Source organism: Tympanuchus pallidicinctus, unplaced genomic scaffold, assembly GCF_026119805.1.
Source record: "Tympanuchus pallidicinctus isolate F22 unplaced genomic scaffold, pur_lepc_1.0 scaffold2, whole genome shotgun sequence".
NCBI classification, from domain to species: Eukaryota; Metazoa; Chordata; class Aves; order Galliformes; family Phasianidae; genus Tympanuchus; species Tympanuchus pallidicinctus.
The window spans coordinates 46,126,905-46,142,144 of NW_026294721.1; the positions used below are offsets into that span (position 1 = coordinate 46,126,905).

The 15,240-nt window shown below is 34.6% G+C and overlaps 1 protein-coding gene across 2 annotated transcripts in view; it reads left to right on the forward strand.

Moving 5' to 3' along the window:
• Positions 1-15,240, forward strand: part of GLRA3 (glycine receptor alpha 3) — a 65,719-nt gene that overhangs the window by 13,389 nt on the left and 37,090 nt on the right. For both annotated transcript variants that reach the window (XM_052682325.1, XM_052682326.1), the window contains exons 2-3: positions 6,011-6,138; positions 11,305-11,372. In XM_052682325.1, the coding sequence (XP_052538285.1) occupies positions 6,011-6,138; positions 11,305-11,372 (196 nt within the window). The remainder of the gene's footprint in view (positions 1-6,010; positions 6,139-11,304; positions 11,373-15,240) is intronic.

The following is a 15,240-nucleotide window of genomic DNA, read 5'->3' on the forward strand; positions in this document are numbered from 1 at the left end:
TTGAGGCCATCAGAATTTTGGGTTTTGTTTTATTTATTTATTTTGTGTAAAGCTATCACATTTTGAAACTTTTTCCTCTCAGAAATGTCTTTTTTTTTTTTTTTAAATCAGGTTCATGTTCACTCTTGAAATAACGAGCAAATGCTACATACTATAAACTGTGATCGCTTTGGTTCTTTAACAACTTTCATGAACAGATCAGATAATTGGAGAGACTCCCTTTTTGAAAAAATAAAAGCCTTAATCTTCTGACTTTTTCAAAGAACATTCACTTTTCTCATTAATCTTATTCAATACCCCTAATACACAGAAGAGGACTTAATTTTTTCTTAGTAGGAAAACTTACTACCACTTACTACTTCTCAATATGCAGTATGAAGATAATTGGTGCTACCTATTTGTGGATAACTTTATTTTAGCAGACCTTGTTTATTAAATGGTTGAAGTGAATACTTTTCATTTGAAAATTAATCAATTCAGTCACCGGAACTTACTTACTGGTAAAGAATTAAAGGACATACTCTTGAGATTAATTAATCTAATCTAATTTATTACTGTCAAACCTCTGTGTAAGTACTGACTCAGATTAATTTACTGAAAAACTTTTGTGTGCTGCTGTTTGTGGTATTCATTTGAGTACAAAATGGCTGGTTGTAGTTATGAGTATTCAATTAATTTCTTTGAACTTGTCTGCAGATTTAATGAAAAGTGCAATAAAAACATTTAAACAATGCCTGAAAAGAATGGACCATACACACAAATTGGATTGCTTCAGGGGTTTGGCCATATCTGCTGTCTCAGAGAGTTAAACAAGCTAAACACTGAAACAAAATTGCTACTAAACCACTATAATACATCCAAAGCATCATATACTGCTCTGTAAAAAGTTCTGTAGTATGTGTTGCTAGATGAAGTGCAAAATTTCTACCTTACTGGATGGCTAAGATGGTCAGTATTTGAGATGAAAGAAAGGATTTATTGTCAGATTGGAAAATTAGCAAGTCAAAACTGACTGTAACTTGGCATTAAGATGGGATCTTCAAGATAAACTACATAGTATGTTTAGTTAGGGATGGAAGAAATAGCTATGTTGAATTCAACATGAGGATAGTAAAACTCAAGACAGCTTTCAGAATTAGGTAAATTTGTGGACTGCTCTAACTTGGACTTAGTAACTATTCTTTGAGAAGCTTCTAATGAGCATTCTAATTACAGCACACTACATGATCCATTCATCTCTAATATCCACCTGTAGCACCAACAGGAAAGAGAATATTTACCTCTTAAAATAAAGCGTGTTTGTAAAGCAATTCCATTTGTAAAATTCCTTTCCTTCATTGTGCTTGTGTAAAAACATGCACAAGTTTGTGACAGATAGGAAAGTGACAAATCACAAGTAGAAATACTGTGATTCTTAAAAAAAAAAAAAAAAAAAAAAAAAAAAAAAAAAAAAAAAAAAAAAAAAAAAAAAAAAAAAAAGGAAAAGCAGTCTGATATTTACAGCTTTAGAGGAGGAGACATTTTTGAGATTGTGAAATTCTCTTTGCAGAGTTTTTCTCAACCATTTTGCTTTGGAGGAATGGAAGAGATGGTAAGGTTTTCTCTAACAAAAATGTCTACTTTAAATAGTTTCAGGAGCACAAATTCATGACCCACATTTCTTCTGCTTGCTAAATTGTCAGCTTCTAGATGGATTCTCCTATTTAAATTCTGTAGATGTCAGTGCTCTTGTGTAACTATGTTAACTAAGTTAGTTATCATTTTAGTAAATTAAAGGAATCAATAATTACATATCCTCAGTAGAGGGGTTAGAAAAGAGCTGAGTCCCATCACCTGCATGTCATACATGTCAGAGCATTCCATATTCTTATCAAGCTTCATCTCAAAAAAGAAAAGGGTTTTTGTATCCCTGCTTAAACTGCTGGACTATTTCTAAAGTGTTTCAGTGTTTGAAAGACTTTTGATTTACAATCTAAATTTATCCCTGGCCACTTCATATTTGCTTTCATGTCAATGTTATCATCTAGCTTAAAACTCTTTCCTCGGTGCAGGTGCATGTCTCAGATAGACTAATAGCTCTTCTTTTTTTCTAGCTGTGGTCAATCTCTGATTTTTAAGCTGGATGTAGTTTATGAGCAGCTCAAGTGCATTTTCCTTTCTGGAGCTTAACTTTGTACTAAGCAGGAAGGTGGTGTCATACAATTGCTGGTTAAGTCAAATATCCAGCTGTGAAAGTAAATTAGTAAAATAGGCCATCATTACCCCATTTAACCTACACCCCAGATTACAGGCTATAGGACCAACAGCTGCAAGCCTATTACCCAGCATCAGGATAGAAAAAACATTAGAAGGCATCATTTTCTACTTTGAACTACTCTCACTGCTTCCCTTCCTTAAGCTCCTCAAGTCTATAGTGTGTCTTTTGGCAATCTGAAGTTTTCTGTGTGAGACTTGAAACGTATACTCTGAAATAAGCCCTCTCTTCTACATATTTCTTTTCATTCTATCTCAAGAAACTATGCATACGTGAAAAGCAGTATCTTACATGTTAATATTTTTTTCTTTCAGAAAACCTTGAACGTGACAGTCTCACATACTCTTAAGTTAACTTTATAATCCAAACTGTGCATCTAAATTCCAATTTGAATTTTTCTACCTCTCTCTCATTAATTATTCTGCATTTTCTCCTTAGAATAAATGCCCACTGCTTTCTGCCCCTCTGAGGTACTCAAGCACTTCAGTCACATTCGTTTTCAATCTTCTTTCTGATAAGCTAAGCAGATTAAACTTTTAACATTTTACTGTAAGGAATTTTCCCTTCCTCTCAGATTATGATTTACTAGTCTTGTTCACTATCTTTCCTAATGCTCTGATGTCCCTGCAAAACACAGGATCTGATGCAATGTCCCAGGACTGGCCTCATTAATATCATATGAAATAACTGACCTTCTTATTCCTACTCTTTTAACCTTTCCACACCAATGGATAATACAGTAGCACAGATAAAACTTTATCACAGAAATTGAATTGTTCAATTTGAATTCTGAATTGTCTTCTGAATCACTACTTTCTCCAACTCTATCCACAGTTCTGATCGATACACTGCTAATATCCTTCCTTCACTGTAGTACCCTACCTTTCACAGTACTTATTTTACTTAAATGGATTGCATTTAAGAAGTCAGGTTACCTCCCTGCCCTCATCAGAACGTAACTCAGTGGGTTTTTTTTTCATGATGTTGTGATGCTTTTTGATTTTAACTCCACATCATAGATGGCAGTACTGGCCATCATTCTTACCACAATTCACTGCGTAGCTTTTGTGTAGTATTTAGGATGGAGGTGTGGACAGAGAAGCTGTGTCTTGGCTGTGACAGATTGCAGCTTACTCTAAGTAACATTTTCATCCCACTTAATCTAACCTAACAGTTTCTGGCTCAAATATGACTCATGCAATTGTCACAGACCTGTGAATTCTGGATGTTTCCTTGTTTCTGCCCATGAATTTCCAACCTGACAATCTGAAAGATATGATGTAAAGCTTACTTCTCTCTTCAAATGGTAGGTGAACACTGATTGAATGGACAAAACAGATGAAAGATATGTAATTGTAGCCCTGATGGTTCTAATTTTCTGTTTATGCCTGTTTTTGTAGAGCAGTTTATTTGAAACAAATATTCCCACTCTAACTTTTGATGGTCTAAATTCAGCAACTCAAAAATATTTTAAATAAATTTTTGATAATTTTTCCATGAAGTTGTGATGCTATTATAAAGCAGATCAATTAAGAATATTTGGTAGTGAAAATAATGTCTGAGGTCAATAAGAACAGGATGAGAAGCAATAATTTCAAACTGCACTAAAATGAGAAGAGTTGGATATTTACTGGATTAGAAAGAGAATGTGTTCTCAAGCTACAGGAAGAAATGAATGAGGTTAGCTACTAAAGGAGACTGTAGAAGCATTTACAGAAGCATGATACTGAAGGTGATAACAATTTTTTCATAAAGATTTAGAAAGAGAAAACAAATTCGAGATTTATAAATAAAGTAGAAATATGCCAATCAACTTTCACATAAATACCAGATCAAGTTTACTAGAAATTTTTAATTCTCTTCACTTTTACTATTACAAATAAAAGATGTAATTACCATTTTTCAATTAAAATATGAACAAATGACAGTAGTCTAGAGATTTCTATGTACGTATACTGTCAGTATCCAAATTTGCAATACTTAATACTGAGGAATTCTTTATTTAAGTTCTGCTAAGAGAGTGAATTGGTATTGTTAGAATGCAATGAAAGAAGTAGAGAAGAGATTCATATCTTCCTGCAACACGGTTTTTACCAGAAGTCAGCACAAACAGCAGAACCTGTTTATTGTTTTCTTCAGAATTCAAAATCAAAGAATCATAAAGGATGGAAAAGACCTCCAAGATTATCCACCTAGCACCTATCACCAATATTTCCTCACTAAACAACGTCACTTAGTACAACATCTAAACATTCCTTGAACAGCTCCAGAGATGGTGACTCCACTACCACCCTGGGCAGATCATTCCAGTACCTGACCGTTTTTTCAGAGAAGAAATTTGCCTAATATCCTACCTGAACCTCTGTTGGCACAACTTGAAGTCATTTCCCTCTCATCCTATTGCAAGCTATGCAAGAGAAGAGGCCAAATCTCACCTCACCACAACCTCCTTTCAGGTAGTTGTAGTGTATAATAATGTCTTTCCTGAGCCTCCTCTTCTCCAGCCTGAAGATCCCTCAGCCACTTCTCGTAAAACTTGTACTTCAGTCCCTCCACAGCTTCTTTGCCCTCTCTGGATACACTCCAGACTGAACACAGCACTTGAGGTGTGGCCTCTCTAGTGATAAGCACATGAGAAGACCACCTCCCAGCTCCTGTTGGCAACCCTATTTCTGATACAAGCCAGGACGCCATTAACGTTCTCAGCCAACTGAGCACACTCCTGACTCATGTTTAACCAAGGACTGACCAATAGCTCCAGCTCCATTTCTTCTACAGTCGTCCAGTCACTCTGCCCCACGCCTGTAACGCTATCTAGAGCTGTTGCAGCCAAAGTGCAGGATCCAAAGTCCAGGAGTGGCTTTAGTTATGTAATGCTACTCACAATTTTATTGATATATATTTAGCTGTGTTGTTTTTATAATGATTGCCAGCTGTTAAGTAAGATTTCCATGATAATAAAGACCTTTTCTTCAGGTCCACATGGCTGATCACAATGCTGATATTCTTCTCTCCTGACATGTGCAGAACACACTTTAGAATGTCAGTGGGAATTCTGCACACACATGGAGAGGAGGCTACAGGAGATGACATTTTCCATGTGGCCCTGAGATGAAAATTTTGCCCTAAGATAGTTCATTCAGTAAGTTTTTTTCTGACTGCAGCAGTCACTTTTGCTTTAATAGAAAATGAACCTTTAAGACAATGTAAAGGAATACCATTTGCCAAGGGACCGTTTGATGTGTAGGTTTATGTTTAAATATCAACGTGAAACATTCACTGATGAAAAACTAGTGATGGTAGTATTTTTCCATGAATGATCCTCACAGGTTTTACTTCTGATCAACATCATACCCAGTCAGACTGACCAATCTTAGAGCAGATTCCAAACTATGATATCCCACAAGCATAACTCTAATACATTTTTTTTAATTCTGTGGTAATACTTCAAAAAAATGTTGACTAGAAGTGTAATTAATCTCAAGTAGTCCTGAGGAAGAAGTAACAGAGTAGGTAGCCTAAAAAATAACATTTGCATATAAAATAACAAATTTAAAAAAACCACTGGTTTCTAGTTCTTCGCTATTACTATTTTTTGAAGGTTGAATATCATGAAACGCAGTATCAACTTTGCTGTTTTCCTGTTCATACACAAACGAATAAAGTGATTGACTCTGCAAAATCAGTTTTCCTAACAAAATATCTAACAAAATGTTTTGTTTCTGTTGTTTTTTTCTTCCCCCCACGTCTTCTTAGCTTGGTAGCTACAAAGGAAACAGACAGTGCAAGATCCCGTAGCATGCCAATGTCACCTTCTGATTTCTTGGATAAACTAATGGGTAGGATGTCGGGATACGATGCAAGGATCAGACCAAATTTCAAAGGTAATTTCAAACGTAAACTTCCAAATAATTCAGTATTTCTTCTTACAAAAAAGATAGAAAGAATATGAAAACCTAGAAATATGCTTCTTTTTTAAAGTGAATTCCCTTTTCTGTTACGGTTTCAGTAGTATTACGCTCTATACCTATCATTTTCACAGCTGAACTAATGCAGATTTTTAGTCTTGTACCTATTTTTGGACTGTCTAATAGTTTTCTTTTTTCTCTTTCCTGAAATATTTGTTAATGGATTTGAATTCCCAACTAGCACAACAGTAGTCTGAAGTAACCTAGAAAGGAAGTTGCATGAAACACTTGCCTGATGCTGGATATAAGGAGTATATTATGAACATAACATCGGAATCAAACTCAAGAGTTTGTCTTAGTCATCAAGTCTATAATGAAATTCTCCAGTAACATTAGATTCCTCTTGTGCCTCAAGTACTGTATTTCTTCTTGTTCTTTACCCTTTTCTCAGTTCTCCTCTGAAACTGCAAGTTCTTGATAACTAGAATTATTGTTGTTATATGCCTTGTTGACATTCATCATAAAGAAGATTCAAGTAAGAAGTACAAAGTTTGCAAATGCAAATATTGCATGTTCTTTAGCACAAATCATACTACTCAAATGCAGGCATATTTAATAGAAAGATAATACATACATACCTGATATGTTATCATGCAATTACACAAACAAAAATACAAAAACGCTACACTTTCTGACTTTCGCAGTCTGGGAATTTCAAGTAGATTTGACACCTTTTTTCAGAATGCAGAATTCCAGTAATGTAGTGGAACTATACTTAGCCCTAATTCTGAATCTATATCTCAAGCTACTAGTCTTTAAAATTCTCCAAAATATGAACACTTTTATAGAAAGAATAAAACTGTTGTGATTTAAAATATTACTTATTTTGCCTTAGTTGCCTCTCCCTTTGCTTTGATTGCAATGAGTTCTCTTAGCTCCAGCTTTTTATTATGTTTACTACAAAACTTTCCTTTGAGCAGACAAGCCTTCCCCCTCTGAATCATCTGTTGCTACCTTTACAACTTAATTTTTGTCTGGCACTGATCTTTATAGTTTGAGATCACCACACCTCAGTAACTTCAGTAATAATGACTCTTAAGCACTGTTATTTGCTAATTTTGCCAAATTTGCCCAGAATAATTCAAAAGTACAAGGTAAGTAGTTTGTCAACTTACTTCCTCACCAGTAAGCCATAAACAGTCAGTACTGCATGTGTAAACTCATTATCAAGGATTTACCACATCTGGAAATACTTCATTTTTAGTTAATTACCACCGCTGATCTTTTTCAAGTAAGATAAACACGCATTGGGAATTCAAACACTTCACTGAAAGATTTACAACAATGACCAATATCCCTCATGTCTATACAGTATGAGTCCCTCAGGCTAGGCTTGTCTGAAGCACCCGGGGGAATTGAGGAATATTCCAGTGATGTGCTTTCCAGAGGGTCAGTGTATCAAACAATACTTGCAAAGCAATGCAAAACACTCCACATCTAAAACTGCTTTCTTATATGAACAGAAGCTTTTAATTTATTTTTGATCTTGTCTTAGTTTCAGCTGGAATGAATTTTTGCCTGAGTGTCTGGTGTGATGCTATTTTTTTATTCTAGGATAAAAACAATGTTGATAGCACACTGATGTTTATAGCTGCTGCTAAGAAATATTGTACATAGCCAAGGCCATTCACAGTGTAGGGCTCAAGGAGCTGAGAGGGAGCAGAATTAGGATATCTGTCTTACACTGTCCAAAGGGATCTCCCATACCACATGACATTACGTGGAAGGATTTTTGAAGGGCATAGGAGTTCATATCACCTTCTTCTGCTGCTCAGGGGATGGTAAACAATTGCTTATGCATCACTTTTTCTATATATTCTTATATATGCATATATTTATAATGCATAATTATTATCTTTTTTGCTATTTTAGTAAATAGTTTTATCTCAATCCACAAGTTCTACTTTTTCCCCACTCCCCCAATTCCCACATCCCACTGAGAAAGGGGCTAAGTGAACAATATGTGATACTCAGCCACTTGCCAGGTTATATCACAACCTTATTAAAATTATCGTGCCTTGTTTCCATACTATTCCCCTTAGCATGTAAACTACAGGTTCAACCTAAGCTAATGCTTTGAGAGGCAATGAAAGACCTCAAGAAAAATCTAAGCACTGCAGTTTTTCTTCAGTTTTTGGGTCTCCTGAAGCCCTGCAAATAAGGGCTAAAAATTTGGAGATTACAGTTTAGGGATTGATTTGGGGATTGGATTTTGGAGTTTGTCACAGACACAATGCAGTCTTCTGCTGGGACTACACTGAAGAGCAGACAGATGTTTAGAGATTAGTGAATTCAGTGTAGTACTTCTTGAATATATAATTCAGAAGACTCAGAGCCTTGTTTTGTAACTATTGGAATTTAAAGAGACAAAACCTAATTTGACATTGTTCTTTTTCAGAAAGTGCACATTCTAAATCTTCTAGACAGCTATGCAGTTTGAACAAATCTGCCCAGAATGATTCAGATCTATCACTAAGAATAAGTGTCTCCTGAAGTGACTTTGCCACTTTCTCGTTAGCTGTGTTTGTCATAGAACAAATACTGTAGTTTTGTCTTTATGAGTTTTTAATTTGGTAGCAGTTTTAAAGAAACAGACAAAAGAGATTTCAGATAATCATTTTATGTTGCTTTTTTTTTTTTTTTTTCTTTCTTTCAATAACATTTCTGCATGGACAAGATTTTAAATTAACATTCAGTTTCATATAGGAAAATGTAATTTGTTCTTTGCCTTGATATTGACAAACAACACTCAGAAATCATTTATTTAGGAACTTCTTAAGTTCACGTAGGTCCTGACTTACTTTTGACTCAGTGTTTTATGGCAATAAAATTGTGATGTTTTGCACTTGTGCAAAGTATTATTTTTTTGTTCAGTTGAATATGGTCACTACTTTATTGCCACATGCCTTATTAAAAAAAAAAAATGGAGAAAATTCCTTTTGACATTTACAGACTTTGTGTTTATATATTGCTCCCTACTATATTCCTTTTTCTTTTTTCCCCCAAAGTTAAAACCAGCCATCTACTTATGCTGGTTTTTTTTTTTCAGCAGTAGTTTAGAGAGTTTGTCAACCTTGACTTTCTTCTTGACGTTTTTTTCTCCCTAATATATCATTTTAAGGTGGACAGAAATTTTCAAGTATTCAGGATGGAAGTTCATGATCTACTTCTATGGCTATCCATCTATCCCAATGTCTACAGAACATGCTTTCCAGTGAACCATTGATAATGCATCTACTCCTTTCTGCTCAGAAATCATTAATTTAGAGCCCATTAGTATAAGCGCATAACAAGGATGGTTTTGCATTTGATTAACACTGAATGTCTTCAAACACTTTATTGTTTGAGTTTCTAAACCATTTCTGAATTGCTTTTAGTTTCTATTTATGCTATTTTTAACTAGATATTAACTGTCTTCTTGTAATGCTGCTTTTAAAGTTATACATCAGGGTTTATTTCCTTTATAAAAGCAACTATATTGATAAAGAAAAATTACACTTCAAAACAGTGCTATTTTAAGCAAGATAATATCATGCCAAATTTGAAATTATGACAAGTATTACAACATAGATATTTGAGAAAGGAAAGCTGCCTTGGAATCAAATTATCCAATAATCTTACACAGCAAGGAAATACAATTTTGTCTGACAGTTGTTAGTAATTTCTAGTGACTCTGCCTTTGTTCACCTGCCCTGTTTTTTTTTCCATTTCCCTTGATCATCTTCAGGAGTTCGTTCCATATGCTATCAATGAGAAGCCTTTACTGAATTGTAAGATCTATTGAATACACTCACCTGCTCTAAACAATTAACAAAGTTGCAAAATGACTGCAGTGTCAAAGTGACTGTAGAGTAATACCTCTTTACCTGAAAATTCTACATTGCACATGTACCTTTGTGCATTAGAATGACTGACGTACATGTAGTAGTTACAATGTTTTGTTATAAAAGCTAGATGTTCCAAGATGGTCCTGTTGGCAGAATTTTCAATGAATATTCTGATTGCTCAAATATGTAATGTTAACTTCATTGGTCACACTAAATTTTACTAGTTCTAAAGCACCAGTGGCAGAACAGTCTATTACTTCAGTGACTCTTAACAAATAAATATTATATAATTATTTGCAAGACCAGGTATAGATTTTTCATTATTAATGATTGCTTACTACTGGAAAAAAAAAAAAAAACAAACAAGCATTTCCAGTTCTGAAATGGATAGTTGATATATGAACACAAAGGTGCAGGAGAGTGACAGAAGAGCCTTAAGATGGAAAAACCTTGTTTCCATTGCACATAAGCAGAGATTGATAAGAAATAATGGAGAAGTTAGGATGCTATGTCACAATGCCATTTTTACAGAGATTTGCAGAGAAGTAATTTAAAACCTTTTCCATGAAGAGATGGCTTATTGTTTAGTTATTGTAATGACTGCTCTACCAGTACTGATGCTTCACAAATGCAAGATAAAGCAGAACAGCAGTTGGCTAAAGACCCATGGTAACAGAAAAATTCAGCTTAAATGGATTCTTAACTATTTTTTGAATTTAAGAGAAATGAGAATAGAATCTAAGTCATTCTTCCTTATTCACTTTTGTTCCTGTCAGCAGCAGAGATAAGAGCAACAATAATGTATTTCAGTTACCAGTGATGACAGATAATGTCAAAAGCTGCCTTGACAGAAAAAGGTCACTTTTCCCCCTAACTGTTGTAAAAAGTAGCAAGCATTTTTCACTTAAAAAAAAAAAAAAAAAAAACACATTAAAAATACACATTTCAAATTTAGTTGATTTTTTGCTGTCTTTTTTTTTTTTTTTTTTTTTTTTTTTTTCCCTCTTTTGTATATAATCCTCACACTGGCCAGTCTGGTAGGGTAATTGTGAGAAAAATTGAAAGGAATAATCTCTTACATACCAGAAATCATTCAAATTTTGAATTAAATGAGTTTTGAATGTAACAGTATTTCCTCTTAAATCAACAAATTTTGTTTTATAATAGTTTATCATATCAATTTGTTTTACAATCACTCAATATGCATTGATTCTGAAATAGACATTGATGTTTTTTTGTTTTCCCTCTTTTGCAGGTCCTCCAGTTAATGTCACATGCAACATATTTATAAACAGCTTTGGATCCATTGCAGAGACAACCATGGTGAGATATCTTATCTCAAAAAAATGTTTAAAGTTCAAGTTAAATATATTTAAAAATCAAGATAGAACTTCTATTAATACAGAACTAAGTGAAATAAATCCTCTTCTGAAAACAGAGCATTTAATTTAGCAATTGAATTTTTTTTGAATTTTTGAATTGTTAAATGAATTATATTTTAAATTTCACTCCGTATAGTGCATATGAGGATATATACTTTATTTAACAAGTTTTTTTTTTGTTTTTTTTTTTTGTTTTGTTTTGTTTTGTTTTTTAAATAGACACGGTGCAGAGAGAGTAGAGTCATAGAATGGCTTGAGCTGAAAGGAAAATAAAGGACTGTCTGGTTCCAACCACCCTGTCACGAGTAGGGTTGCTTTCTACTACATCAGGCTGCCAATGGCCCCATCCAGCCTGGCCTTGAACACCTCCAGGGATGGGAGTCCACAGTTTCTCTGGACAATCTGTGCCAGTGCCTCACCAAATAGTTTCTTCCTTATCTCTAATCTAAATCTCATTTATTTATTTATTTGGAAAACCTTCCCTCCTTGCCCTATCACTAGCCTTGGTCTTAGGGGAAGTGTTGCATCATAATGCTGATATTCTGATCGTAATATTCACTGACTGCTAAGTGCAGAACTTTTGCTTATGGTCAGCAGCTGTTGAACTCTTAGAGACTCAGATCTCACATTTTAGAACAAGTGCCTTTATGCAGATAAGACTTTTGATTGTATGTATTATTAGCTACTTCTCCGCTGAACTGAAAAGGAATATCTTCTGAAAAGATGTTAGCACCTTTATCTTAAAATTGCAGTTAAAAATATCTTGAATCATTTTAAACCTGAAGTACTGCCTTACTAAAGGAAAATAAATTCACCACATTTTTACCAATTTTATCTATTCTCACTACTTTACCAATTGTTATTTACTATAATCCTTACAATTCAGACATCTTTGTAAATCTTACACATTCTCGATACGTACTCCTTTTTCCAATCTAAAACAAAACAAAAGAGCTTAGAAGCAAAAGGTACAAAATAAGACCTGTCATGTGGTATCTGGAAGTTTCTCTGGAATGTAAAAGGAGCAGCTGAGTAATGGGATATGCATACAGTGCATTATCTTACAGAAACCTGTATATTAGTTCCTATTCTTCGCTGCCATTTTAGTTGATCTTGGTACTAACTTTCTGTTTCTCTTATTGATGACCAAAATCTTTGAGCTCCCTCTGCTGCCTTGGTTACAAATAACACAATAAACAATTACAGAAAGAGAATGGGTTAAAAAACAGGCAAAAAAGAAAAAAAGAAAAAAGAAAAAGGAAGGAAACCAAGAAGTTTGTCAGTGGGATCTTACAGTGCACAGCAGGGCTCAAATTTCTGTCAGAGGTTGTCTCAAACTCATCCACCTCCATCTACTCTTCTGCAGTGAGGTCTACTAGTTCACTTGCATTTTGTTAATGGTTGAAATTGGTACTTTTCACCTTTCCTTTTTTTCCACAGTTCTTTAAAGCACAGGCTATAGTTATTTCCTTTATCTCAGAAGACAAATCAAGTGCTTTTTAGCACGAAAAATGGTATGCCACTTCTTACTAGGAAGCTGTGATTCAAATTAAATCTAAGTAATTTTAATTCATCAATGGCAATGAAAAATAAATATAATTTTAAATTCTCTTTAAACAAACTTTCATAATTGATATATCTTGAATCATAGAATCATCTAGGTGGAAAAAGACTTTCAAGATCACTAAGTCCACTCATCACCCAAGTCCTGTCATGTCTTTTAGTACAACATCCAAATGTCTCTTAAATACCTCCACCACTTCCCTCGGAAGTCCATTCCAGTGTTTTCTGTCCTCTCCATGAAAACTGGTTTCCTTATATCAAAATGTAAACTGCCCCTGATGAAACTTGAGGCCATTCCTTCACATCATATCATCACCTAAGAAAAGAGACTGACAACTTTCTCACTGTAACCTTCTTTCAGGTAGTTAAGAAGAACGATGAGGTCTCCTCTCAACCTCCTCCAGGGAAAATAATCGCAGTTCCCTCAGCCACTCCTCATAACACTTGCATTCTAGTCCCTTCACCAGCTTTGTTGATCTTTCCGTACGTGCTTGAACAACACAGTAATCTTATAGTGAACTGAACACAGTATTTGATGTGCAGTCTCACCAGTGCTACAAGTGTCCAGCCTTAACAATCTGTGTTACTGAGCTGAATAGCAGTACCAGAGCTGAATATGTCTCAGTCATATTGACAGAATGGCCAGGGTTGGAAGGGACCTCAAGAATCATGAATCTCCAACCCCCCTGCCACATGCGGGGCCACCAACCTCCCCATTTAATACTAGACCAGGTTGCTCAGGACCCCATCCAATCCAGCCTTTAACACCTCCAGAGATGGGGCATCCACAACCTCTCTGGGCATTCACATTCATTCTCTTGCCAAATAAACTCTTACTGATCTGCATTTACTGATGTAAGTGACTAGGTCCAATCCTTCACTTCTTACTTGTTGTTACTATTCTTTTTTTTCTTTTCTTTCTACTTATAGATTTAGAAATCTAAGCAACAGCAGGATGTTAACAAAACATGGAAGACAAGATTTTTTTTTAAATATAATTGCACAATATTATCAGAAGTTTTGTATTTAAGATAAAAGGAAAGTATCTGCACACACAACTTCAAAAAGCTGAGAAACCTATCAGATTGCTTGTCCGTGTAGAGTTAAATATTGATTGGCAACATGGAAACTAAATCCTGCAGAAATTTATTTATTGTTGCACTGTAGTTTAAGTTTCAACTTCTATTACAACATACTTAGAGTGGCTTACAGTTTCTCTACGTAGCTTGAGTTATGTTCCACTTTGCAGTGCATAAGCTACTGCTTAGAGATTCTGTTGTTTCTAAGAGCAGTGTTAATACATATTGCTGGTAGCTACCACTAAAGCAGTGGTTATAGAACACTTGCTTAAGCTGTGGGACCAACTAAACAAAACTACTGCTTTCATTCCAGTAAGATTGACCAAATTCCTCAAAATTTATAAGTGTTAAAGGTCACTTAACACTCAATACAGTAGTACAGCTATATTTACTATGTATTATTATGCTTAGATTAATACATATTGATTGAAAAGGACACTTGCTGAGAAAAGTAATAGCAAATAACTTGTTAATTATCTGCATTGATGTCAAAAAGCATGTTTGTTATTTTTTCCTGCCACATGCCACATTCTGCCAAAGGATATTTCTTGACTCAGCCTGAAAAGACGTGTTGTCCCGAATGTTGTTAAGAAGCAGGTGGCATATGATCTTGTTACATCTGAGAGCACAGGAATATCTTGCATTTACAAATAAAATGTACTTTCAACTTACATTAACCCATTTTTAAGCTCTTTCAATTATTCTTCTAATTTTATTAGTTTCATCTTCAAGAAAGCATTTCTCTTTATGTTCTATTCTACCTGTTTTAGGTTGTCTTTAAATAGAGTATGTGAAAGGAGTGTTCACTTGGGTGTGTTGCAAAGTTCAAGGTAGATGAGTTCCACCAACTAATTTTTTCCTTACTCAAACATTTGGAGATGAGGAGAAATAGTTTCACCATGTTCATCTCCTGTCCTCTGGAAAGGTTATGAATATGACTTTATTATTTGATCACTTTCCCTAACCTTTTCTTGCTGTGTTATGAAATAACCATGCTCTCATATTCTTTGTAAGCAACTATAACTGAGGTTTTTCCTCAGAAGATGACTCCAGCTTTCTTCAGCTCATCTTATGATTCTGAAAAAGAAAACGTCTATGTTCACTCCTTGCTTCCTTTTAAGACTGATGAATGATTCAGTATGAAAATATCAAGACAACTGGGTTGGA